Genomic DNA, 24,429 nt, shown 5'->3' on the forward strand with positions numbered 1-24,429 from the left:
GTTAACAAACAAGATGGTTCCTTAAGAACTTTTTCTTAAGTTCTTGAAGAACGTGCATGGAATTGCTTTTTTTGTTGATAGGGATGTTGCTTTCCAGTCATATTTGGAATGTTTTGTGTCCGAGAACGTTGGGCGCTATTTGAGTACGAGTGAGCAACACCAGCGTCGGGCGCTGGATTTGTAACAGGCATGACAGTCGTCATACCATTACTATAAGATGGGTTAAAAGCAGTAGTCGTAGTAGTAGGGATATATGGCATAGGGGTTGCGGTAGGGACTGAACCTCTCGTAGCCATGTACACGTTAGCAGGCACGATATTCGGCGGTGGAGGATAAGTGAACTGAAATTGATATAACTTAGCTAAATTAAATTGTTAGTTTTTATAAAAAGAATCATGCTTCAACCAAGAAGAGTACAAACGTACGGGGAAAAGCGTATGCTAACGGCAGCTGTAATAAACTTGACTCTTTATTTAAGTTTCCTAAAGAAGGATCTTCTTCTAATCTTTTCTGAGCTTCTTCTTGGGCAACTTTTGTATAGTAATCCTGAACGTTTTGTAAATGGGCACGGCCTGCATTATGAGCTTTTCTTACAGACTGACTGTCGTGCGTCAACCAGACCTGACAATAATCGCATAAATCTACATTTGTTAGTTTTGAATAAAGTCGTCTACTAATCTTACATTTTGGCATAGTTTCTATCTAGTTGGTCGTTGTTGAGTAGCTTTCGCGTACTTGGGTGGTATAGCAAACAAACTACTCAAGTAGTACTAGTACCTGTGAACGCGAGGAAAACAAATTGGAACTGAGTTGTGAGTTCTGCTGTTAGAAAAAAAAAATTCCAAAGAGTGTTGATATGTTTGATTTGAAGTCTTAAGAAGTCTTAAAATGAATGACCTGGAACAAATTTTTTCAATACTTCCGAATTCTGAATAGTCGAAGTGTAATATTTTTAACACTTTTTTTTCATTGTTTTACTTATTCCCTTGCTTTAAAGCAGCTAATGAAATGAGTTGACAAGATGCTGTACAAAAATATTGGGGATTTAAGAACTAATACTTTCTACATGTAACAGTTTTTAGTTGTAAAGTTCTTAAAAGAAAAAAATAAAAAAATCGACTACATTATGGAGAATTGACCAAGGCATAACTATTCTTGTTTCTCTAATTTTAAGTCAATTCCCTTCGCACATCTCAAACGGTCTCTTCATTAACATAGGTTTCACCCTGCAAAAATTCGAATTTGTCACCGATCATGGTTACAAATGAGGAATTAGTGTCGGATGATATATCAGAGAATGAAGAATCATCTTTTATGCAAAAAATATTCGCATTGCCAGTGGACCCAAAAATCCAAGAGGCAATTTCAGAAGAGAAACCCGAAGAGGGCGAAAATGAAACATTTAACGAAAATGACTCGTCTACTGAATTATCAGACAGTACATTGGATGAAGTAGAAGACAATGAATGGGCTGATGTACGTACTCAACTTTGTTCTTCCTTGATTGTTTGACTGACATCTATTTAGGTTAGCAGAGGCCGTTATTTTGGGGCAGATCCTTCAGAAACTATTCTTTGTCACAATTGTAAAGGTTTTGGACATATTGCAAAGGAATGTCCTCATACATTGGTGCGTTGTTTTTTTAAACACATCATCACCTGGCTAACTATGAAAAGTGTACGACTTGCGGTGCTATCGACGATCACATATCTTCACGTTGCCCAAGAACGAAACGATGTATTAATTGTGGCTTACTAGGCCATATCGCTGTGCGTTGTCCTGAATCGCGTAGAAAAGGACCCAGAAGATGCCTAACATGCCATACGGAGTCCCATACTAGCGGAACTTGTCCCTTGATTTGGAGATACTATGTTGAATCCGAAAATGGCGTCCGTGTAGATCCCAATGAAGTGAAAAAGTTTTGCTACAATTGTGCATCCGGGGAACATTTTGGTGATGATTGCCCTCTTCCTTCTCGGTCTAATTATCCGGAAAGCACTGCTTTTTGTGAAGCTAATTGTCCAACAGGAAATGATGTTTCAAACTCCTTTTTTAACGAAAATCGAAGAATAGATAGTGCCTCTAAGAATCGAGATTTTGGTAAACCTAGAAAAAATCAAAAGTACCACAAACAGCGTCCTTCAAGTGATCTAGGCTCGCGAATTGATATAAGTGACAGGCCAAAAAGGAAGCGTTTTGCCGGTAATGATAAAAGTGATTTTTCGTTTCATAACCACAGTGGAAATTCTTCGCAAAAGAAACAGAAAAAAATGAAGAAAAATAAATGGTAACATTATATTTTAAGGCTTTTTGGGAACATAAAAAAAAAAAAAATTTTGCGGATGCAAACAGGATATTATTTAGACTGATAAATCACTTAATAATTATGTACTATACATTTGATTGATACATCCATACATATAGTCTTATATCTGCCAGACATTTTTGGCTTACTAACCTTTTTCAATTGACCTATAACTGGGTACAAACAAAATAAACTAAAGTAATTACCATATGACAAAAAAGGAAAGCCCAAAACGAATTATCCATGATGATAAACCCAATATCACCGGTTTCAGAATAAATCAAGAAACAATAAGAAATAATAAAAAATAATAGTACGTTATAAAATTCCTGAGTAATGCAATTTTTTAATTTTCAGTAAATTCATTCTTGTGCTTAAGATAGACTCTTGTGAACAATAAATTGATGAAGAGCTTTACCACCAGGAACAAATGGATAAACATGCTCCTTCTTAGCAACTAACACTTCCATAAGAACAGGTCCCTTAGTTTCTATAAACTCCTTCATGTTTGAGGCAAGATCCTCCTTCTTTTCAACACGCAAAGCCTTAAGTCCCATGGATTCAGCCAATTTAGTAAAGTTAGGATTCTTTTGATGAGTATGAGAATAGCGTTTTTCGTAAAATAGATTTTGCCATTGAGTGACCATACCTTGTTCCTCGTTATTAAGGAGCAAGATTTTAACAGGAATGTCATGCTGACGGACAGTAGCCAGTTCCATACCAGTCATAGAGAACGAAGCATCACCATCAATGTCAATAACAATATCATCAGGATTAGCGACACTAGCTCCAATAGCGGCCGGCAAGCCATAACCCATGGTACCAAGACCACCAGAAGTAACTAAAGCACGAGGCTTCGTCCAGCGATAGAAGGTAGCAGCCCACATTTGATGAGCACCAACGCCTGTGGTAATGGTCACGTTGTCTTTGATATCGACAGTTTGCTTGTCAAGTTCTTGAATAACTTCTTGGGGTTTAGGTAATTCACCGGGAGCACTGGGGGTAAAGGTGAATGGGAAACGTTGCTTCCAAGCTTGGATTTGAGACAACCATTCGACACGAGAATCAAGGTTGATATTAGGCATAGCTTCGTTAAGTAATTTAAGAGACTCAAAGAGGTCGCCTTCAATAGCTTCGGTAGGTTGAACAACTTTTCCAATATTCTTGGGAGAGATATCAAAATGAATAATACCACCACGTTCTTCGGCACCAGCACGCTTGGCTTCAGGTGCAAACAGAGCAACATTACCGGTTACACGGTCATCAAAGCGTGCACCAAGAGCGATGATCATATCAGCTTCTTGCATAGCCATGTTAGCATAACCACTTCCATGCATACCAAGCATATGCAAGCTAAGGTCACTACGTTCATCATAAGCACCCAAACCGAGCAAAGAGGTAGTAACTGGAATTTGGAAACGTTCACTGAATTCACGGAGCAACTTGGGGGCCTCAGAATTATAAGTAGCACCTTGTCCGCAGAAAATTACGGGCTTTTTAGCACGCTGTAACAACGTAGAAACACGTTGAATCTTAGCTTCCACATTTTTATTTCCGAATTCCAAAACTTCTCTCATTCTGCGATTCAATGAAGGAACAGAAGATGTCACAGGGATGGGTTCTCTCAAAACGCCAGCAGTAACGTCTTTTGGTAAATCAACCAAAACAGGACCGGGACGACCAGACGTGGCAATTTCAAAAGCTTCATCTATACGACGAGGAAGATCAGCGATATCCTTAACCATAACATTCCACTTAGTGCAAGAACGAGAAATACCAATCATATCGGCTTCTTGGAAAGCATCACTGCCAATGGAAGAAGTAGCGACCTGACCACTGAAAACAACCAAAGGAGTACCATCCATTAAAGCATCCGCCATAGGCGTAACTACGTTGGTGGCACCGGGACCCGAAGTAACCAAGACGACACCAGGCAATCTTGTAACACGAGAATAAGCCTGAGCAGCATGGCCAGCACCTTGCTCGTGTCTTGGAAGGATAAACTCAAAGTGAGGAGAGCGGTAAATGGCATCAAAAACTGGCAAAATAGCACCTCCTGGATATCCAAAAACATGCTTCACGTTATTTTTTAGCATCATGTCATGAAAGATTTCACCACCAGTTTTCCCAACGTAGGCGCTTTCGTATTTTACAGCATTGGGGGTAGCGGTAGCTGCAGTTGTAGAGCTTGCACGCGCATTTTCAGCAAAGCGTGTATTGCAGTTAGAAGGAACAGTTTTAATACTCCTCCTCAAAAATTTTGAATTGTATGGTTTGTTAAAGCAAAGTACCCCACCTCTGCAAGATGATAATGCCGCCTTCGCTCTCAAACTTCTCAAGGGAGCCAAAGCCGTCATTTCGTACACTGAACAGCCCTTCCTTTTTTAATAAAAAAATCCTTGTACGGGTAAAATATGAACAACAAAAAAAGAAAAAAAGACTTTTTATTTGAAGTGAGAGGTTGCGCTTAGGTTAAGTTACAAACTCGACCTTCACCACCACCATCAATTTTATATCGCATTGTCAAGATTATGGGATTGATATGATAACTGTTAATGATATCTTATATCAAATACCAAAACGTTATTATTTTTGTTTTTGATCTTTCAAGAACTAAAGATTTATATTTTATGTTCGCGATAAATTGCCCGTGGTGAAAAAGAACTGAAGATCACCGTTGCAGTTAGTCACTTGGTGGAATGTACCTGAAGCTCAAGATTAGTTTTATTTGCTAATCCGCTGTTATGTCAATTATATTACTACATATATATATATATATATTTTTTTTAGAATCCACTCTTTATAAAGGATTGTTTCTTACTTTATAATTGACAAAGAATGTTTAGTATTGGCAATAAAACAGACTTTAATGGGAGAAAACCTTTATCGATAAACAACTACCATAGAGAATCGAACAAACATTTGAAATGTACCACTTATCCCCTTTTAATAACTTCGACGGATTTCTACCGCGTACTTCAGTTGTCTCCGCCGGAACGCTGTCATGAAAAAGCAAATTCGGATTTTTGTGAGGGTTATATTGACCCTTATTTACGGCGATTCATTATAGTTGATATTAAAAATTGGAGACTTTTCATATCAAATGATCGATACTGTATGAGCAATGCCATTAGTTACGATATTAAAAGACATTTGAGCGGATTTGTAGACTTTGAGAATGATAATGAGCATTTAAGTGTGCTTTTTAGATTCGTGAAAAGAAACTTCACATGTGATGATCCTGGATTCGTCCTTCTCTTCCCTTCAACTGGTGATATGTTCTATTGGGAAGATATAAACTATATTCGTTTAGTACATGAACTGAATGGCTCCAAAGGGTTCGTACATATTAAACTACCCCTCTTAACAAAGGAAAAGTGTATCGGTCTTACCATGATACCACCTGCTGGTTCTGTTGTTAGCACAACTGCTGGTAGGTTTTTCAACATATATCCAAGGAATGACAATCAAAGGTTGAGTTTGGTGTATCGAATGCTTCCATTATCTGGATCTCTTATTAATATTCAATGCAGTATTTCGAAAATAACTTCTTATCCAAGTCACGTCGTAGCTATACGGGCTGGTTCTATAAAAAGCAAGTATGAAAGAATTGTTTACGGTTTATTTTCGAACGCTGATATATACATTTGGGAAATATCTCGGAAGGGGTGTTCTCAATTGCTTCAAAAGAAAAATATTCGGAATCTTATAATTCAAAGGTTTCGCCTCGACGGGGACTGCGTAAATGAACTTGAATTTCTCGATTTGTCTATCTGTAAGTCTGATCCTTATTCATTGGTTTGCCTTATTGCATGGAACGAAAATGCTCCTACAAAGTACTATGCAATTGCTTCCGTTTCTTTCAATAATGAAATGTTACCAACAATTTCGGGGTTTCACAAAGTTTGTTCCTACCATTCTTTAGTCGATTCAATCTCTGCCCGTATTTTCTGTCCTGCTCCGTGTACTGTTATTTATTGTGTTTTTGATTCGTTACCAGTTATTGTTTGTAACTTTAAGGGAAGAGAAACCAATGAGTTTGTAGAAGAATCCTTGTTTATCAGTAATTCGTATAAACAGTTCCAAGTCATGGATATTGCTTCTGTGGATGCTGTTCTTGAAGATACGAATACTCTTATGCTGGAGTTTCCTGCCATTGCTTTATTAACAAAGGGTAACGGTGTCGTCTTGCTTGAATCAACCAATTGTTCTCTCGATGGGTATAGTGATCTCAGGTTTTTGAAAACCCGTCTTTCGCAATATGCCTCACAGAACTCTTTATTAAAGGTAAATATATCTTTCTTAATTTTCTGTGTTAACCGAATCTTAGAAACAATTTTCTGTCTGCTCTGGCTTTTCGTCAGTTTTACCAAGAGACAGGTTGTTCCCAACGCTTCTTATATTATGTGATGAAATTGCAAGGTGTAAGTAGTTTAATAATTACTTTTGCTAATTAAAGCAGCGTATCCCACTTTCCATACTTCGGTCAGTGAAATCCTTAATTACCAGTTTCATAAACTTATGGAAACGATTCTTGTTTCCTTGAAACATTTTAAGTTAACTTCCACGGAACGACTTCATCTCTGGCTTAAACTTGCCTATGTTAACTCGTTGGTTGATATTTACGATCAGTTAGTTCGTGAAGGGCGAAAGAGCAATATTCTTCATCTTATCCTTCAAGCAATGGTAAAATCCGGGAATATAAATGATCTTTTTTTGAACAAGTCCTTAAATATCAAGCTTTTACTATATTCTCTGCATACGTTTTACAAACATTACGCCAGTACGGAAAATACTTTTAATTTCAAGCTTTTACAGTTTTTAATAACGGTGAATAATGTTTTTGGTGTAAGTTTACCTACTTCCTTATTTAGTCCGCGATGATGTTTACTAACTTGAAAAAGTTGGTATTTGGAAATGAATTGGCGTACCGCCAAGAAGAAGTCATCGGCAATGTGGATTCTACAAAAATTTCCATACCTGAACTATGGAATATTGAGATTGATAGCGTAAATTTACTTTTATCTCAAATTGAAAAATCAATTGCTGTAGACCGGAAAAAGGATTTCATTGGTTTGAAGAATGATCGGAATAAGAAAATGCTAATGAAACTGCAAAAGCAGATTCTTCATTTAATAGAGCACGGCTGTTTTCTTATACATGAGTTGACAAATTCTTACACGAAACCGAATTCAGTGCCAGCTGCAGGGGCAGATGAATATAGCTCACTTGAAGAACATTTCCGAGGAAGAAGGAGAGAATGGCTGAACTATTTAGGTAAGACTACTATTGAATATTTATGAAAAGGGAACACTTACATATGAAACATAGCTCAAATCGGATACTTGAAACGTGCAATCAAAATATCTGAGCATGTGCGAGATTATCCTTCATTGATTACTTTGCTTAATTCATGCAATTTTGAAACACCAGAAGATAAAGTAAGTACACAGAGGCATTACCTTCAAATTTTCAAAGATGACTTTGCTATTGTTCTATTTACTCACTTGGTTGAAACCGGTCAATTACACAGCCTGCTGCATGACTTTAGGAGCTATGAAAGTTATCTGAGAAAATTCCTAGAGACGAATAAACTATATAACTTGTTATGGGTATATGAAGCTGAATCGGGGAATTTCACACATGCGTCTGACATATTATTACGTGGCGATGTGATACTTAAGTCGAAAATAAGTGAGCAAAACATTCTTTTTACCCTGTCAAAGTTATTCACATTGGTAAATGAAAAAGGTTATGATAATAATCTTGTAAAAAAGAAAATGAAGGAGATTGATTCAAACCAAAGGATTGTTTCCATTCAACGAGAATATGCAAAGTTACTCGATTCTACGATAGTTATCGCAGGAAATGAAGAGGAAGCAATAGTACTTCTACTTGAGGCAAATTGTGTCTCATTACATGAAGCTTCAGTTCGTTATAGAATAGTTTCTAATCTTCTAACTCGTCTGTTGCTGAAGGAACATTCTCCACTCGTGGAAACGATTGACTTTTTTACGTCGTTTTCAATTGAAAATAACTATTATGAGTTTCGTTTGGCATGCGACTTATTAGAAAATTCGTCATTTTCTACCCATCAGTTTGTCTTCCTATACCTATTGCTAACGCAGAGATTTCTTTTGCAACTGAATTGGGATGAAACTTTAAGAGCTTTAACAGAGCGGAATATGGACTATTTATGCTCTTTTAGAACTGTCTTTCAGAAGTTGGAATCAAAAGACTTCATACTTGACAAATATCATTCAATTCATCTCTTTCCAAAGATTATATGTCTTGATGTTCTAAAATCTTTGTATTCTACTTTGTTTGAATCTCAGTTGAAAAGCTATAATCACGAGCTTTTAGCAGAACATCGTAGATGTCAGAAACTTTATGAAGAAAGAGATCTTTCTTCAGTTCTTGCTCAATTGTCATTATTGTTTAAAGAGGAGAAGACCACTAATACACAGAAAGAAACCAAGTGCTAATGATTTTAATGACATGAATATCTTATTTGACGATTACTTTTATGATGACTCGATTCTACACGAACTTTCGACGATTAATTTTTCTAGTTTACAATAAAAAAAATAAGTTAAAATTTTGTATGTTTGCTATAGTCTAGTCTGAAAAGGTCCGCTAGTTTTTCATACGAATGAATGGTGAGAAAAGATTCAGTAATAAAAGGAACAGTCGGTTTAAAAGAAAAAAAAGTAAAATAAAAGCAACTTAAATTATAATTTTAAAATATATAAGAGAAATTCATACTCGAGAGCCCCACCCTTACATTGGTAGCGACTGAAGCTCGATGAGCCTCTACTACTTCAATCACTACCAACACATCAAAGAACCCCCAGAAGAGGTGAAGATTAGAAGTCTATTTATTTGGGAAGAAAAGTTTTGAATTTCAAATAGACAGGTACACACCACTAAGGCATAATTCAAGTGTTTTTTTTTTTTTTGTGAATAGTTTTTACCTACGATTGGGGTGGTCTGCGCGGTGAATGCCGTAGACAAGATTAGATATTCTGCATTGAAGAGGTGAGCCTCTGGCTTAATCTAGGATTAAGTATCAGACACAGTGGTCCTCAAAACGTTTCAATTGGTCAAAAAGAATCTTCCGGTATTAGAACGAGTGAGCAAAAGATGAATTCGCAAACAAGTGTGGTCGGCGTTCATTACCGAGTGGGACGAAAAATTGGTGAAGGATCTTTTGGTGTGATTTTCGATGGGAAGAACTTGTTGAACAATCAACTTGTTGCTATTAAATTTGAGCCGAAGAAGTCGGAAGCTCCTCAACTTCGGGATGAGTATAGAACATACAAATTGCTAGTCGGAAGTGGTAAGTACATTTCAATGTGAATATTGGTTTATTTTGTTTCTTTTCCTAGGAGTAACTAACATGTAATTTTACAGTTGGAATTCCAAGCGTCTATTACTTCGGCCAAGAAGGATTGCATAATATCTTAGTAATTGATCTTTTGGGGCCTAGTTTAGAGGATTTATTTGAATGGTGTGGCTGCAAATTTAGCGTCAAAACCGTTGCAATGATTGCCAAGCAAATGTTGGATCGTGTGCAAACAATCCACAAAAAAAACCTCGTGTATAGAGATATAAAGCCAGACAATTTTCTTATTGGCAGGCCTTGTACTCGAAATACAAATCTCGTATATGTTGTTGATTTTGGGATGGCAAAATACTATCGGGATCCGAAAACTAAACAACATATTCCCTATAGTGAAAGAAAAAGCCTTTCAGGAACAGCTCGTTATATGAGTATTAACACACATCTTGGTCGTGAACAATCACGGAGAGATGACTTGGAATCATTAGGACATGTTTTTATGTACTTTCTTCGTGGAAGCCTTCCCTGGCAGGGATTAAAAGCTGCCAACAATAAGCATAAATACGAAAAGATAAGTGAAAAGAAACAAGCAACTTCGATAAACGAGCTGTGCAAAGGTTTTCCCAATGAGTTTAATAAATATATGACTTATGTTCGTTCTTTGCAATTTGATGAAGACCCAGATTATGATTACATACAGGAATTATTTGACGATGCTATTCGAAATAGTGGGGAAAGGAATGATGGAGTTTACGATTGGATGTTACTAAATAATGGCAAAGGCTGGGAGTCTGCATCATCTCACTTTTCAGTACTGGCAATGAAACGAAGGAAAAATTATTTGGGATTGAATGTTGTGCAAAATGATGATAACAGGCAGAAGCAAAGTAATGTTCAGTCTCAAAACACACGTTTGAACTCAGCGTATAAGAGTGGCCTCCAGAAAAATTATAACTCATTTGAATCGGGGTCAAGGAATCAGCAACTTTTATGTACCCGACGGGAGCAGTCAGCCTCCAAAAATACCATTTATCCGCAGTCATCTGCCCGAGGGTATGGACGGGTCCAACCAATGTATGCTTCTCGATTGGCGGATCGTCAGGAAGATGCTAATTATGCTGATGTCAATCAAATTCACGAACGAAGGCAAATGAGTTTTTGGGATATTTTTTGCTGCCATTGCTTTTGATGATTATTTAATTTTTCACCAAAATAACCTGTTTTCTGCGATTCCTTCGTTTAATGGCTGTATACAGATGTCCTAAATCCTTAACCGCAAGCACAGCATTTTTGCTAAAGTAATCTTGGGATTTTGTAGTGCCGAACAATTCTTTAATATTTTCAGGTGTCAATAGCGAAATCTAGACTTTTACAAAAGGACTAGGTGAATTACCTTTTACGTACGCTAAAATCGATACTAGACATGTTGTATTCAATGGGTTAGCTTACGATAAGGACAACATTCATTTATGGGAATAAGTTACGTATGAACTAAGAATGAAATTTATTGTATATATAAGTATAGTTAAGATGTAGCAGTTTTTGCATCAGAATATACGTTAAACAAATCCGTCACTACTTAAAAGTAAGAGTTCGCTGTGAACTTGAGAACATTACTAAGCTGAGTGCAACTCAGTCGATTCACATTGTTTCACTATTAATATTTAACTATTTAATTACAGTGGATATAGTTGTAAGCAGTACAAAGAAATTCTTCTCGGGTTTGGGTATACATTCGTGTAATTCAATACTGAACACCATACCACACTCCTAACAAATTTTGCGGGTCACAAATAAACAGTTGAAAAGAACCCAAGTGTAGAATGAAGAGATGCACTCTATGATAGCACTTTTACAGCAAATTAAAGAAGATGAAACACAGTTATTAGACTTATATAGAGTGTATGTTATGTCGACTGACACTTATGGGTGGTTAAAAATAAATGCCTTGCCTTTGTTTCCTAATGATACGTTCAGCTAACATTGGGTATTCAGATTTTTTAGAGGAAAGCAGATAAAATGGCAAGAACTAAAAGTTGATAAGAGCGAGCTTGATTCATACATGATGAACATTGGATATAATAAAAGGTAGGTATCCATATTCTACTTCAGTATAAGTGAAAGCATCAACGAACAAATATACAGAATTATGACTAACTAGATATCTAGAAATTTGATTTTAATTTCCTATGCGCATCATCTTCAAGAATTGCTTCGTCTCACTAAGTTGGATACCCATCAGCTTGTCAAATGTATTCGACAATTGACAGCAGAATGCAAGCGATCTTACATTATTGACAGACAAGAAACTTCTTTTCGTGATAAGAATGTGTCTTCATTGAAGTTAATGTTTAATAATATGTGGAAACCATTCGTGAATGAATCAACAAACAAGGATCTATCTTTGCTCCCAATTGTAAGTAACATAAACGCAGTGTCAGTATATAAGAAAAATATATATACATATTTTTTATTGTTCTGTCAACCACTGATTCTGACCTAAGGTTTTAGTCTTTTGAGCTCAGCTTCTGCTCGGTGTTTGGAGCGTTCCTTTTTAGCGTCAAGGAAATATATTCAATGTTTTATCAAAAATTTGAAAGAATGAAGGAAAGTAAGAAGCCATCTTCCGCCATTACCTTTTTCGGTTTCTTTTCAAAAGATCCAGAATTTAGCTCACTTCAGAACGATTATGAGAGGTTCAACTCAAAAATATGTAAAATACTTGAAATGATACTTGAGGAGGTGTCAATTTGTCTGGAGTTGGGTAGAATATAGAGTAAAATATAGATTAACTAGAAGGACCGTTAAGTCTTTTATTCTTTTATTTTAGTTTCTTTTTTTTTTGTTTCTTAATGAATGAAGTCTTTCGTCCGTAATATATGTTTTCTGAAGGGATGTATTTTCTTGCGTAATTCCATGTTTGTTTACATATCCAAGATTTCAAGTTTCTCCTTTCCATACCACAACAAACAAAAATGGATAAGTCTGTTCCTGTACAATGTGCAAAAGAAGAAGACATTCTATTTATAGAATCATTGAAAAAGCGGTTCCTGAAGCAAAACCGTGAAATTATCAGGTAAGAATGCAAAAATCATAATCAACGCTTCATACCAGGTTCTTGAGTCTAATGATCAGAGTAAACACACAATTATCAGCTAAATTGAGCCAGTCAGAAATAGAAATGGAAAAACTGTTGCAAGATAATTGTCAATTGAAGAATAATCTCATCAAATTGGAATCAAGGGTTCAAATGTATAGTCAGTCAGAAAGTCTTTATCGTCAATATTTCCAAGATTTTCAAAAGATCCGAAACAAACTTTCAGAAGTCCATCATCTTATGATGGAAATTGATGAAAGAATACTTCCACCTAGTGCGGCTATAGAATCATTTACGAATACCTCATCTACATTAAATGATGGCGTTGATGAGACGAAAGGACATTTTGTTCGGAGGACTAGATACCCCGTGTTCAAAGATTTTTCAGTCCCAGACCTGGAAAATCCACCAGGAATGAACTTGCCAGGACGCAAGAGCAAATTTCCACCGTTACCAAAATTACCAAGTAAATGCATTCTTGCTGATAAAACCAACACGTGTGCATCAAACTCAAAAACCATGCTAAAGAAAATGAAACCACCAACTCATGATATTGAAAGCATGAACAACAGTAAAGAGAGTGAGAAGGAGTTCTCACAAAATGAAACAAAATTCCCGTTGGGAAAAGAGGTAATGAAAGAACAGGTGAATTCAAAGCCTTCAAATGTTCGTGTTTGTATTCCTTCTAAAGCTTTTGATAGTGTCACTGACTTTGAAGGTAAAAATGATAACGAAGCAGACAATGGCGACTGCGAGATGGAGTCTACTGGTACAGTGACGATGAGAAGAACGGGACGGAGGAGACGGGCAGTAAAATCTGTAAATTATGCTATACCAGATTTACGGATGAAGCTGAGGAGAAGTTTCGAATTACCAAAGGATAAGAAACGAAGGCGGCAATGTCGAATGTATACAAAGAAGTAGTAAAACAGAAACCCTCCAAAAAAAAAGAGAACCAAGAAAAAGAAGATACGGGATGAGGAGTGAAATGAGAATTTCTTGCCAAGAAAGTTACTTGAGGATAAAAAGAAGAAGAACCATCTAAATTTGAACTATATAAAGAATACGGAATTTATCAACTCTTATGTAAAAATAATATTGATTTATGTTTCTTACTTGAGAGAGAAATCGTGACGAGTATAAACAAGGTGGATGGATGGAAATGGCAGAAAAAACATGAAGAATTGTACAATGGTAAGAAAGGTATGAGGAGAGAGAATCAAGAAATTGAACGATAGACTTCTTCTTGATTTACTTGAGGATGGTCGGCGGGGTTGGGAGCAGACTGGTTACAGTTAGAAAAGAATGATTCTTGTAAAAAAATAAAAATAAAAATATATAAACGAAAGAAGCAAAGAAATAAAAAGACATACCTCATAAATAGTGATGATGGGATTTCCCTTGAAAGGGACAAAAGAGCCTCGAAGACCTATGTAGGCGATTTGAATGGGGTCATCGGAACCGTCGTTTCTAGAGAAGAAGAGATTTAAATTGCGCAAATTTTGGTAAAGACGGGTTTTGACGGGGAATTCGAAAATTTGATTACCGGAGAAAGAAAGAGGAAACTCGAAAGATTCGGTGGGTTTTGAGTCTTGGACGGCAGTGAAATCCAAGTCAGAACGGTTAGGATATAAAGAGACGGAATGAGGAGCGGAAGAATCGGGAAAAATACGAACAAGCAAGGAACGGAGGGTTGCAGAACCGGTAAAGGGAATATGAAACAAGAGTTGATCGTCGACGTCGCTTTCGACAATGACCGAGTCATCGAAGCGCTGGTCCCAGGGCTTAAAGACTTGTTTACCGGTATCCTGTTCGGCCTCGTTTAAAGTGACGATGGCATCTTTGTCGATACAAGTGTAGAGGGTATCATTGGGTCCAGATTCGAAAGGATGGTCATCGCAGTCAGCCGAACAATGATGACGACCAGACATAGTGCAGAGATTTGGAGAAGAGGAAAGAGAGGAAATAGGGAATTTGAAAAAGAGAATAAAAATGAAAATGCCAAAATAAAACTCCAAAAAGAAAAGGAGGCAACCCAAGGGAGAACAGAATAACGTAGACAGATGAGATGAGAGAAAGGGTATGACGGTGGAGAGTGGGATGTTTTAAGGATATATGCTTGTATAAATAAAAGGATATGCTTTTAGCGATGAAAAGTGATGAGAAGGAAGGAAAGAGAAAGAAAGACTCCAAGATTCAAGAAGAATCTAGTCTAGTCAAGTCAAATGTGCAAATAATAAGCAACACTGAATAAATAAGTCTTTTATAAACACATAGGCAAAAGCATACGATAAATAAATAAATAAATAAACAAATAAAAAATGAAAATCAATAAAAATAAAAATAATTCGTAAATCTTACATAAATAAAAAGGCCGAATCTTTAGAATCTATAGAGTAAGTAAGGATCAGATCGACCGGATCAGATCGACCAAAGGGGTAGGTAGTAGTAGGTAGTATCGTAGATCAATCGTATTGTTCTTTACCGTAATTCCAAATGACGCAGAATGCATAAGAGGATAATTCATATGATCATATCACGTTTTATTTATTTGTTATATTTACTTTTTTAAATTTTTATTTTTTATTTTTATTTTTTATTTTAGATTTTTTTTTTTTGGAACGAAGAAGAGAAAAGCGGCTCCTCGTAAATTGTTTTATACCAAGAAAAGAGTCGTAGACGTCGCAGTAGGCCCTGGCTGGCTGTACTGAAAGAGGCCGGGCCGCAGGCTTTACATAGTCGCAGATATATGAGACAATAACAAAGACAAAGAAGTAGAGACCAAGAAAAGAAAGAGGAGAAAGAAAAGAATACGAGAGGGGAAGAGGAGATCGTCAACAATTAAGTGTGGAGAAGGATGCAAAAGTGGAAGTGAGGAAACGAGAGTAAAGATAAAAACAAAAAGAGAAGAGAAGAGAGGAGAAGAGAAAATCTCTTGATTTCCTCTTTTCTTTCATGACTATTATCATCAAACCATATTGTTTTACTTGGTGCTGTTGTTTTCTAACGAGAACTCTTATCCGACATTGTTTGGAGAAAACAATACGATCAAAACAAAAAAATAAATGTTAAAAGTCCTCGGAGTTATCGGACAAGTGCGAACAGCATCCGGAGCTTTTTCGTTTAGCGATAAGGTTTTGCCTATCACCAATAAATTCGTAGAATGTAGGTATTCAAAACAAACCTGTGGAGAAATGCCATCATCGATGCAATCTGTAAAAAGAGGAGAAAAAGAAGGAGAAAGAGGAGAAGAAAACAAATCAAGTATCATCAATGAACCATCTTTCCTATGCTATGATGCGATAAGAAGCAGGTAACATCCAACGCTACCGATTCCTCGTTAGCTACATAAAGTTACTGCTTTGTTTGCTTTTGTACCCTTCCGTCGTGCCGAAAATTCCCGTTCAGTGGCTGTTCTATTATTAAAAGTTTGGTCATGACCTCATATCTAAAGATGTTACCCGAGTTACGGGATCATGTATTTTCTAAGCATAGATTTCTATTAGCAATTTAGGAAGGGGGAGGCGTGCTGATGATTCGAGAATGTCAGATCATTCAACATCATGTCAAGGTTCTCGCAGTTTATAATGACCCCACTTCTCCCAAATACTATAATTCCTCTGACATCCATTTTTATATAAACAACAGAATCCGTTGCCTTTTTCTCTCTACCACTTTTGTTCCAAACGTACAAGTTGTTATTTCTGTTATCATTAGGAACGATCAGGTTTCTTTCCTTTCCTTTTCTTGTTTATTTGTTTGTTTGTACTTGTTGGAACAGGAAATCACTACGTAAATAGTATCATCTGCTTTGATCTGCTCTACTCTGCTTTACCCTGCTCTGTACGTCTTGGTTATTCGTGTTGATAACTTTTGTTTTTCTTGGATTGCTTGTTTTTGGATTCCCGTTGAACAAAGATTTTCCTTTTTTTTTCTTTTTTTTTTCTTTATCTATTCCTCTTGTTGTTGACATTGGATTGAATTTCATTTCATTGCTTCTTGTTACAATGGATTTGGATTACTGTTTGATTTGTGGAATGCCTACTACTGGCAACCTTTATTGCTCTAGAGAATGTCATTTACAGGATTGCCCTGGCTGTGATTCTCAATCAGAACAATGCGCTTACTCTCATGCTGCTAGTCTTCACATGCTTTCCTCACAATATTTGGATCACTTTCGTCGACGCTCTTCCATGCCGTCTCCCTCTACTTCTTCTTTATTATTGAATGGCTATGCTTCTTCTCGGCTGGCCGTACTGTAAGGATATTTACGAAAGAATCTAATCAGGTTGGTTCTTGGTTCTTTTCCATCAATAGCTGGAAAACTCTTAACGGATTTGATTTGAGTTGATTTTAATTCATGGCATTTGGCATTTGGCATTTCTTGGAAGCTCCCTCACTCCCTGGTCCATTCAAGATCATCGGGTGTGTTGACCTTTTTTTTTTTTTTCTTTTGTCTAAGTTTTTTTTATTATGATGATGATCCACGGTTATACAAAACGCTTATGATTTTTCAAATTAAATTAAAAAAAAAATATATAACAATAACAATAACAACCAATGTGTTGATGATTTGCAATGATGATATTAACGTAATGAACCAAAAAAAAAAAAAATATGTCGGCTTTATTTCTTTTTCTTTTTTTTTTCTCTTGTTTTTTACGGGTTTCGTGTTTTTCTTTTTCTTTCCTTCTTCTTCTTCTTTTTTCTTTCTTTCTTTCTCTCTCATTCTCTCTTTTGTTTTTACTTTCTTTTGATTCTTTGATGTGGTTCTCTTTACTTGCATCAGTAGCGTCTGGGCGAATTCCACGGTTCAGGTTGCATTTTATTTCTTTTTCTTGAAATGCTTCGGGTTACTTGCATATTTTGGCTGCCATCATTTTCGCTCTTTCTTGTTTATGGTGTTCATTTTCACATATCATTACCCAAACACATTCATGTATATTTTCTCTCTTTTTCTTTTAGGATGTTTGCTTTGGAATTCTTCTAGTATCATTCGATTCCTTTTCTATTTCTTGTTGCCTTCTTCCTATGGAGACATATCGTTTTTTATACCTTTAACAATATAGAACAACAAAAACAAAAAAAAACCCCCTTTTATAGCATGCTGTATCCTGTTGATAAACATCTTCATGGTAGAAGCAACCGTAAATGACTGGAATACAGGTATTCATTCTATTTATCTATTTATTAATTCAAAAAATAAATGAATTCATATTTTTTTTTATGCATCCCATAAAAATCTGTGTCGCAGTGTCTTGTACTGTTCATTCAATTCCACCCAGTGTATAGTCATTCATTCCTCCATGGCCGTACAATAAAATAAAATTAATTCCAACATTCTGCGATGAGTTCGGTACATCAAGAACAAAAAGTGTGAAAAAATAAACAAGTATTGCCCACACCAGGAATCGAACCTGGGTCGCATCGGCCACAACGATGAGTCTTAACCACTGGACCATGTGAGCTTGTATGGTTAGGAAGAATCTCTTTCATATATAATCATCTAATTTTTAAATTAGGGCAGAAAAGCAAAAACAAAATGGATAGATCATTTCGAGCTACAATGGGAACAGCTACAGACTTTTACGATAACAATTTTAACCCGTTGTTGTAGAAGCTTCAAGATAGTCGAAGGTATGTTTTCTTTTGCTTTCAATATACATTACCGCTTGCGAGCAATTGCGCCTTGGTAAATGCAAAGAAGAAAAGTTTCTTCGTCTCTTTTTGATATCCCTTGTTGTTATTCTATTCCTTCTTCTTTTGAAGTCCCTCGACGATTTTATCTTTCTGAAACCACCACATAGATATATCGTTCATACCTACTACCTAACCAGTTTGGGGGTTTTTTTTTCTTTTTTCCTTTACGCGTATCAGTTAGTGAAAAAGAAACATTCTATTATTGAAAAGTCAATTTTAAAACAACAAAACACAGGACAGAATCTATCGAGGGGGATTGAGATTAGGATTGGATAGTAGCATAGCGCGAATGAACTGAAACTCTCAACTGTTTTTTTTATTTTACCATGGATGCCCACAAAAGAGAAATAGAAGAAAAACGAGAAAAACTGCTAAAGCTTCGACAAGAAAAGCAAAGCTTCAAAGTATCCCATTCATTTGGTTCCATAAACGTCAAGGATGATCTTTCTCAGGTGAGTCGCGCGTCTTTCCGCCTTTTTTTTTTCTTGTTATTTTTTACTGCCGAGACTAACACATCATCCAGGAACATCTTTCTCATTTCCTAACTTCCATCATAAAACAAAAAGAACTTCATCATACTCCCATTTCGGCTCCTTCTTCAAAAAGCTCCTCCATATCTACACTGAAACTTACTCCAGTCTACGAAATTTTCCATGAAACAGCAAATCCATCGAATTTTCTTATAAAACAGCAGTCTTCGCTATCTTTTTCTTCCTTCAACACCGAATTCGAAATGCCAAGCAAACATTTTAGCTTACGCAAAGATGAAAATGCTTCCAATGAATTATTCCAACCCAACAAACACAAAATTTGCTATAAACATGAAATAAAACTCAATGAATTGGATACATTGGATGATCGGGAGTTGGAAAATGTTGCAAGTTTTTTGCAAAGCTCTTGTAAAGTAATTGAAAGAGCCTTATGTGAGGATTCCATGGGCTTGTTTACAAATTACAGCGAAACAAGATTCAATTCCGTAAACAATTTACCATCAACAGACAAAAACAAACTGAAATTGCGCGCGACACTCACTGATAAAACAATTACATCCGACAGACCTATTAATAGTCTTGATTATTCTCACTTCTTTGACGAACTCTTGCTAGCTTCTTACTCCAACCCGGTCGGCGGCCAGCGCTCAGATGGTTTGGTGTTAGTTTGGAATCAGCATTGGAAAAATTATCCAGAGTCCATCTTGAAAGCAAACGTATGTCATTCGATTTAATTTTAATTTTTAACTTGTTTTTAGAGCGAAATCACCATTAGCAAATTTTCCCCTTCAAATCCTCATATTGTTGCCGGCGGCGCTTACAATGGCCAGCTATTCTTATGGGATTTGAGACAAGGATCAAATCCTGCATTGTCCACCAATATTATAACTGGAGGTCATATTGAACCCATTAACGATTTGGCTTTTATGAATAGTTTTTCTACCGAGAACATAGTAACCTGTAGCACTGACGGTTATATGCATATATGGGATAGCCATACCCTTGCGAAGCCTACAGCAACAGTTCCATTGATGGCTGATGCTTGCAAGCCTATGCAAGCGTTCGCTCCAACCTGCATGAGTTACACTACAGATATGAATGCTTTTGTGATTGGAGCTGAAGACGGCCGGCTTCGCATTGGCAATCAGCAAGATATATTTGAACCTCAAACCAATTTAAACTCGTTTAAAAGTTTAGAAGGACATTCAGCTTATGTTACAGGTTTGGATGTAATGCGTGCGAGTATCGATATTGAGCCCCTAAAAAAATCAGAAAATTACTATCTTAGTAGTTCCCTAGATTGGACAGTTAAGCTGTGGTCAACTCAAAAATACAATCACTCAGAACAGTTGACGCTTAATCCCATCGACCAAAACGAAATAACTTGTGTACGTGAGTTTGATCACCAAGACATGGTGTTTGACGTCAAGTGGAATCCGGTCCAGTCAGGATGCTTTGCTACTGTTGATGCTGTCGGCTCTCTTTCCATCTGGGACTTGAAACAAAACCTACAAACCCCAGTAGTTAGCGATACACCCTTAAATTGTAAAACATTAAACCGTATAGCTTGGCAACCAAAATCCAATCAACACTTGGCTTGTGGTGGCCTTGGGGGCAGTCTATTTCTTTATGAACTAAACCTTTAGATATGACTTAAAATTGGGAAAGCTAATGATTAATACAATTAAAAATATTAGGAAGAATTGCAAATAGGATATACACAGCTATGCTAGATTTAATAAAAAAGGTTTATTGGTCTAAAATGATTTATTGTTGCACGACAACTTTCATCACAGTAATATCATGAAGGCATGGAAATAAACACGTACGTAGCGGATTAGCAACACCGGAAATTGGTATAAGAAGCACACATACACAAGGCAAAATCACAAAGGAAAAGAATGTTAATTATATCTAAGTTTTTCCAGATCAAATTCGCCTCAATCCTTTTCGGCAATACTTTGCAAATGTGCATCGATTTCATCGACAGATAACAATCGAAAAGGTTTGTTCTCCTCTACTACACCAATCTGTAGCTCAGTAGCCTTAAAGTCCGTACTCAAACTACTCATTAAAGATTGAATACCGGTTTCGACAGTTTCAGCCAAATTTGGTGGAACACCATTTTTTTTGTATCGCTTTTCTAACCAATTCATAGTTTCTGTTTGCTTAGTACCAGCACTTGTGGCTTTGTAGCCAATATAAAAACCGGCTGGATCCAATTTGTAGAGGGAAGGTCCAAGTTCATCATCAACAGAAACAAGAGTCATAGCAACACCAAGAGGTCTCATGGATGCGCGCTGGGTAGAAACTTGGGCAATATTTGCCATACGCTTGGCTAAAACGTCACAAGGCATAGGATAACCATTTTTGTATTCAAATTCGGCCGCTTCACTACGAGCTCTAGAAACTTGAGCACGGGCATCCGCAATAGAGCCTGTCATAACACAACCAATCCCTTTAGTAATAGGGAAAACATAGTTGACCGTTGAAGCATCAATTAACTTGTCTGGAATCTTTTTTTGAGAAATTACACATCCACTGTTTTGACCTGTTATGCCGACAGAGGTAATTCCCGCCAAATTAAAAGCTTTAAAAGCATACTCTACTTGAAAAAGACGTCCTTCAGGAGAAAAAACCGTGATCGTCCTGTCGAATCCACGAGCTTGAGACATTGTGTAGTTGGTTGAGGGTATAGATGAGCACTATAAAGAACACTGTGCTCTTCTTTAGGACATACCGAGGTTGAAGGAGACCTTTACAAACTTAAGGAATCCGTCTTATAATGTGTTAAATAAATAATACGATATTAAGATATCAATTGCAAAGCACGAGTTTTCATTTGATTCTTTTACAAATCGAAAATTTTGATCAATAATTACTTCTTGTTTAATCATCACTTATATGCAGCTCTACTGTTGTTATAAAGAGTTGATTTTTATTTCCAATTGTTACTTATGATGGCTTTTGATTATATTGTCGTTTGAGCATTTCTTTAGTATTATATATTTGAGTGTGGACCTTTGGTGATAATATCTCAGGTACCCTCGTAAGTAACGAAAAGTAAACAAAAAGATCAGTAAATGCAAACATATTGAGACCAGATACTTCAAAGGAACACCAGATTTTTGTAAATAAACACATTTATATGTAGCAGTTTTTTATATAGAAGAGAATCGATAACACGCAGTGTCACTTACATGCTTCAGAGCATATATCAACAAATGTGGTCCATTTCCTCAAGTGGATTGTTAGAAATCAAAAGACTGTTGCAAAAAATTACTTTTATTAATTTTTCATTTATTTTATTTCTTTGAACTAGAGAGCACATCAACGCATCAAAAAATATTGCCTTCTGTATAAGAACTGTTCATCTCTTGTTGCTGATTTAAATGCGACGTGCCGTGTTTAGATGATTTTTAATTTTTACTTTTCAACTTAAAATTAATTTTTTTTATAATCAATAATAGCTCTTCATCTACTATTTTTATCATTATTATCGTTATTTCTTTTGTATAGACACTCATAGACTAGTACGACTTTTTTCATTCAATGACCTTGAGCCTTTGAGCTCCTGGAACAACTCTTACATTCAAATAGTTTTTAGTAAGTCAATAATCCTTAAAATTATAAAAGCTATAAAACTACACTACAACGGATATTTTACTTTGTTTCACTTGGTTCATACTTTGGCCAGCATTATAAACTCACTACACCGAAAGGAGAAGCACCATATTAAGCTCCTATTTGAATCATTTGAAAAGTTGGAGTTTCCTTCCTTCATAATTGGAGAGTCTAATATCTAGAAGTGTATATACATAGACAAAAGACGTTGGGATTTCACCAGTATAATATGAATGTCTTAAGTGTTTATGAGAAGCATATTCTGGCAGATGAACGCTCCTTTACTCGTGTTTCAGAAATCGAGAAGATACTAAAATACTTGGCATATTTTCTTCCAGCCGAGTTTCGCACCAATGAACTAAGTTCTCAAACGAGTATGATAAGTTCATAATCTATTTTAGCTAACGCATCAAGTCTCTTGTGTTTTATTATTGCTACAGCAGTTCCATACGAATCTTCTGTATCGAAAAATCTCAGAATTGCCCGAGCATGAACAGACGTTACTAAAAAGTGAAAGGACATTATTCATAGAACATTTTAATCACAGAAGTTCATTTTTCCAAACAAGTTCTCAATTATTATTTTTACTTGATAATTTGTCTCTGCCAGCAGAAATTCTGACTGCCAAGCTTTACCCCTCATATCAATATGATACAGTTCTGAGTGTTGAATCATTAAAGTAAGACATAAATACTTGTTTTTTCGTTAACATTTTAGGCTATTACTTCGTTTACACCTGATGTACCAAACAGGCGGGTACTTGCCTTTCAAAAATCCTCTCCTGACAAGAGATTTTAATGCGAAAGACTTCATCAACATATATGCAACATACAAAGATCCAAATAATTACATTACTCTGAAGAAGACTGGAAAGAGAGTGCCCAGATTGCATTCTGTCCCTTCAAGCTTTCAACAGCTAAATCAGAGCACTCCAAAACTACACAATTTGCTTTTACAAAGCTCCTCATTCCATCCTCTTGGATTATTGCGTATTATCTCTAATATTTTAAGAGTTTTTCGTCCGTTCGTATACATGCTTTTAACATGGCATTGGAAACGCACCCAGCTCAGCGGTAATTCGTCTCGTAAAAGACCATGGTTCCCGTGGATTTTGACACTACTAATGGAAATCGCTTCGAATTATCTCAATTCGAAAGATCGTAATAAATCGAGTAAGTCTTTACCAATGCGAGTCGAAGCATGGTCCAATCAGTCAGCATTTAGAGATTATTTGACGTGGTCACTCACCCATGGAAGATTTTTTGATGAATTTACAAGGTACGTTTAATTTTTTATTTTCGCCGACAGAACTAACCCGTTTAGACAATGGCTTAAATGCGCAGTGCGTTGGGTTGAACCTATTCCTTTTGTAGGGCGTTTCTTAAGTGTTTATTTCAATGAAAATAACTATAGGTTGGAAAATTATGTTTCTTGAGAAACGGCTGATAGGCAACTTTTCAGGTTGATTTACTGAAACCAATTCAGGTGGTAACTTATTTATATGTTTCTTCGCAGCAGTAAGGAATAGTTCTCGGCATGGGTTTCTAAAAGCTTTGAAAAAGTATTTCCATAATCCATACATACTGACATTTAAGATCCGTACGAACTGTTTTGTTATAAGTATGAACTAGCAAGTAAAAAAGTTTACTACACAAAAACATGGGTTCTTGTGGTGTTGAAGAAGGATATTTCATGGAAATTTGAAATAAGGTAAACCGTAATTATTAGATGGTCTTCTTTGAGAGTTTGTGTTTTCGGTCTAAAGCTCTATTCAGCAAGCTAGTCCGGTTTGTCATACAAGTTCCTTTTATTTTATTTTATTTTGAAATGACCTTCATAGTCAATAAAATTGCAGTTAATTGACGACTTT

The 24,429-nt window shown here is 36.2% G+C and overlaps 12 protein-coding genes and 1 non-coding gene across 13 annotated transcripts; 8 read left to right on the forward strand and 5 right to left on the reverse strand.

The window, feature by feature from the left end:
- Positions 1-35: 35 nt before the first annotated feature.
- On the reverse strand, positions 36-693 carry SOCG_03532 (U1 snRNP-associated protein Usp103; the record flags this gene model as incomplete). The annotated part of the gene is made up of 3 exons (XM_013162020.1): positions 36-361; positions 426-641; positions 684-693. 3 exons carry the CDS (start codon positions 691-693, stop codon positions 36-38), a joined length of 552 nt encoding a protein of 183 aa, XP_013017474.1.
- Positions 694-1,254: 561 nt separating this feature from the next.
- Positions 1,255-2,291, forward strand: SOCG_03533 (zinc knuckle TRAMP complex subunit Air1; the record flags this gene model as incomplete). The annotated part of the gene is made up of 3 exons (XM_013162021.1): positions 1,255-1,476; positions 1,528-1,629; positions 1,677-2,291. 3 exons carry the CDS (start codon positions 1,255-1,257, stop codon positions 2,289-2,291), a joined length of 939 nt encoding a protein of 312 aa, XP_013017475.1.
- A 71-nt stretch (positions 2,292-2,362) lies between these two features.
- Positions 2,363-4,800, reverse strand: SOCG_03534 (acetolactate synthase catalytic subunit). Its single transcript, XM_013162022.1, has one exon. The coding sequence runs from the start codon at positions 4,660-4,662 to the stop codon at positions 2,680-2,682; it is 1,983 nt and encodes a 660-aa protein (XP_013017476.1). The 5' UTR covers positions 4,663-4,800; the 3' UTR covers positions 2,363-2,679.
- SOCG_03535 (nucleoporin Nup131) lies at positions 4,652-8,999 on the forward strand. Its single transcript, XM_013162023.1, has 5 exons — positions 4,652-6,592; positions 6,636-6,729; positions 6,768-7,153; positions 7,210-7,582; positions 7,637-8,999. Exons 1-5 carry the CDS (start codon positions 5,144-5,146, stop codon positions 8,788-8,790), a joined length of 3,456 nt encoding a protein of 1,151 aa, XP_013017477.1. The 5' UTR covers positions 4,652-5,143; the 3' UTR covers positions 8,791-8,999.
- Positions 9,000-9,065: 66 nt separating this feature from the next.
- Positions 9,066-11,166, forward strand: SOCG_03536 (CK1/CK1/CK1-G protein kinase Cki2). The gene is made up of 2 exons (XM_013162024.1): positions 9,066-9,644; positions 9,719-11,166. The coding sequence occupies exons 1-2, from the start codon at positions 9,449-9,451 to the stop codon at positions 10,834-10,836; spliced, it is 1,314 nt and encodes a 437-aa protein (XP_013017478.1). The 5' UTR covers positions 9,066-9,448; the 3' UTR covers positions 10,837-11,166.
- Positions 11,167-11,181: 15 nt separating this feature from the next.
- On the forward strand, positions 11,182-12,541 carry SOCG_03537 (uncharacterized protein). The gene is made up of 4 exons (XM_013162025.1): positions 11,182-11,549; positions 11,643-11,735; positions 11,817-12,063; positions 12,159-12,541. Exons 1-4 carry the CDS (start codon positions 11,479-11,481, stop codon positions 12,420-12,422), a joined length of 675 nt encoding a protein of 224 aa, XP_013017479.1. The 5' UTR covers positions 11,182-11,478; the 3' UTR covers positions 12,423-12,541.
- SOCG_03539 (proteasome interacting protein) lies at positions 11,241-15,496 on the reverse strand. Its single transcript, XM_013162027.1, has 2 exons — positions 14,118-15,496; positions 11,241-14,029 (listed from the first exon to the last, which is right to left on the reverse strand). The coding sequence occupies exons 1-2, from the start codon at positions 14,673-14,675 to the stop codon at positions 13,964-13,966; spliced, it is 624 nt and encodes a 207-aa protein (XP_013017481.1). The 5' UTR covers positions 14,676-15,496; the 3' UTR covers positions 11,241-13,963.
- On the forward strand, positions 12,623-14,097 carry SOCG_03538 (shugoshin Sgo1; the record flags this gene model as incomplete). The annotated part of the gene is made up of 2 exons (XM_013162026.1): positions 12,623-12,723; positions 12,783-14,097. The coding sequence occupies 2 exons, from the start codon at positions 12,623-12,625 to the stop codon at positions 13,666-13,668; spliced, it is 987 nt and encodes a 328-aa protein (XP_013017480.1). The 3' UTR covers positions 13,669-14,097.
- A 1,255-nt stretch (positions 15,497-16,751) lies between the features above and the next one.
- Positions 16,752-17,095, forward strand: SOCG_03540 (extender-the chronological lifespan protein Ecl2; the record flags this gene model as incomplete). Its single annotated transcript, XM_013162028.1, has 2 exons — positions 16,752-17,002; positions 17,062-17,095. 2 exons carry the CDS (start codon positions 16,752-16,754, stop codon positions 17,093-17,095), a joined length of 285 nt encoding a protein of 94 aa, XP_013017482.1.
- A 1,045-nt stretch (positions 17,096-18,140) lies between these two features.
- On the reverse strand, positions 18,141-18,212 carry SOCG_16170. Its single transcript has one exon. It is a non-coding gene; the product is annotated as a tRNA-His (tRNA).
- On the forward strand, positions 18,161-20,686 carry SOCG_03541 (dynein intermediate chain Dic1). The gene is made up of 3 exons (XM_013162029.1): positions 18,161-18,896; positions 18,968-19,651; positions 19,694-20,686. The coding sequence occupies exons 1-3, from the start codon at positions 18,771-18,773 to the stop codon at positions 20,579-20,581; spliced, it is 1,698 nt and encodes a 565-aa protein (XP_013017483.1). The 5' UTR covers positions 18,161-18,770; the 3' UTR covers positions 20,582-20,686.
- SOCG_03542 (20S proteasome component alpha 1) lies at positions 20,629-21,856 on the reverse strand. The gene has a single exon (XM_013162030.1). The coding sequence runs from the start codon at positions 21,608-21,610 to the stop codon at positions 20,876-20,878; it is 735 nt and encodes a 244-aa protein (XP_013017484.1). The 5' UTR covers positions 21,611-21,856; the 3' UTR covers positions 20,629-20,875.
- A 546-nt stretch (positions 21,857-22,402) lies between these two features.
- Positions 22,403-24,425, forward strand: SOCG_03543 (Pex16 family peroxisome import protein). Its single transcript, XM_013162031.1, has 4 exons — positions 22,403-22,933; positions 22,974-23,238; positions 23,277-23,837; positions 23,883-24,425. Exons 1-4 carry the CDS (start codon positions 22,789-22,791, stop codon positions 23,992-23,994), a joined length of 1,083 nt encoding a protein of 360 aa, XP_013017485.1. The 5' UTR covers positions 22,403-22,788; the 3' UTR covers positions 23,995-24,425.
- Positions 24,426-24,429: the final 4 nt, after the last annotated feature.

The sequence above is a fragment of the Schizosaccharomyces octosporus genome (assembly GCF_000150505.1).
Source record: "Schizosaccharomyces octosporus yFS286 unplaced genomic scaffold supercont6.1, whole genome shotgun sequence".
NCBI classification, from domain to species: domain Eukaryota; kingdom Fungi; phylum Ascomycota; class Schizosaccharomycetes; order Schizosaccharomycetales; family Schizosaccharomycetaceae; genus Schizosaccharomyces; species Schizosaccharomyces octosporus.

Excerpts from the sequence above, each read along its gene's own strand:
- SOCG_03534 (XM_013162022.1), bottom strand. The coding sequence starts at position 4,662 with ATGACGGCTTTGGCTCCCTTGAGAAGTTTGAGAGCGAAGGCGGCATTA.
- SOCG_03535 (XM_013162023.1), top strand. The coding sequence starts at position 5,144 with ATGTTTAGTATTGGCAATAAAACAGACTTTAATGGGAGAAAACCTTTA. Across the intron at positions 7,154-7,209 it reads CGGTGAATAATGTTTTTGGT|TTGGTATTTGGAAATGAATT; the intron begins GTAAGTTTACCT and ends AACTTGAAAAAG. Across the intron at positions 7,583-7,636 it reads AGAATGGCTGAACTATTTAG|CTCAAATCGGATACTTGAAA; the intron begins GTAAGACTACTA and ends TATGAAACATAG.
- SOCG_03536 (XM_013162024.1), top strand. The coding sequence starts at position 9,449 with ATGAATTCGCAAACAAGTGTGGTCGGCGTTCATTACCGAGTGGGACGA. Across the intron at positions 9,645-9,718 it reads CAAATTGCTAGTCGGAAGTG|TTGGAATTCCAAGCGTCTAT; the intron begins GTAAGTACATTT and ends GTAATTTTACAG.
- SOCG_03537 (XM_013162025.1), top strand. The coding sequence starts at position 11,479 with ATGCACTCTATGATAGCACTTTTACAGCAAATTAAAGAAGATGAAACA. Across the intron at positions 11,736-11,816 it reads AACATTGGATATAATAAAAG|AAATTTGATTTTAATTTCCT; the intron begins GTAGGTATCCAT and ends CTAGATATCTAG. Across the intron at positions 12,064-12,158 it reads ATCTATCTTTGCTCCCAATT|TCTTTTGAGCTCAGCTTCTG; the intron begins GTAAGTAACATA and ends CTAAGGTTTTAG.
- SOCG_03539 (XM_013162027.1), bottom strand. The coding sequence starts at position 14,675 with ATGTCTGGTCGTCATCATTGTTCGGCTGACTGCGATGACCATCCTTTC. Across the intron at positions 14,030-14,117 it reads CCATCATCACTATTTATGAG|TCTGCTCCCAACCCCGCCGA; the intron begins GTATGTCTTTTT and ends AACTGTAACCAG.
- SOCG_03541 (XM_013162029.1), top strand. The coding sequence starts at position 18,771 with ATGGATGCCCACAAAAGAGAAATAGAAGAAAAACGAGAAAAACTGCTA. Across the intron at positions 18,897-18,967 it reads TCAAGGATGATCTTTCTCAG|GAACATCTTTCTCATTTCCT; the intron begins GTGAGTCGCGCG and ends CACATCATCCAG. Across the intron at positions 19,652-19,693 it reads AGTCCATCTTGAAAGCAAAC|AGCGAAATCACCATTAGCAA; the intron begins GTATGTCATTCG and ends ACTTGTTTTTAG.
- SOCG_03542 (XM_013162030.1), bottom strand. The coding sequence starts at position 21,610 with ATGTCTCAAGCTCGTGGATTCGACAGGACGATCACGGTTTTTTCTCCT.
- SOCG_03543 (XM_013162031.1), top strand. The coding sequence starts at position 22,789 with ATGAATGTCTTAAGTGTTTATGAGAAGCATATTCTGGCAGATGAACGC. Across the intron at positions 22,934-22,973 it reads TGAACTAAGTTCTCAAACGA|TCTCTTGTGTTTTATTATTG; the intron begins GTATGATAAGTT and ends TAACGCATCAAG. Across the intron at positions 23,239-23,276 it reads CTGAGTGTTGAATCATTAAA|GCTATTACTTCGTTTACACC; the intron begins GTAAGACATAAA and ends TTAACATTTTAG.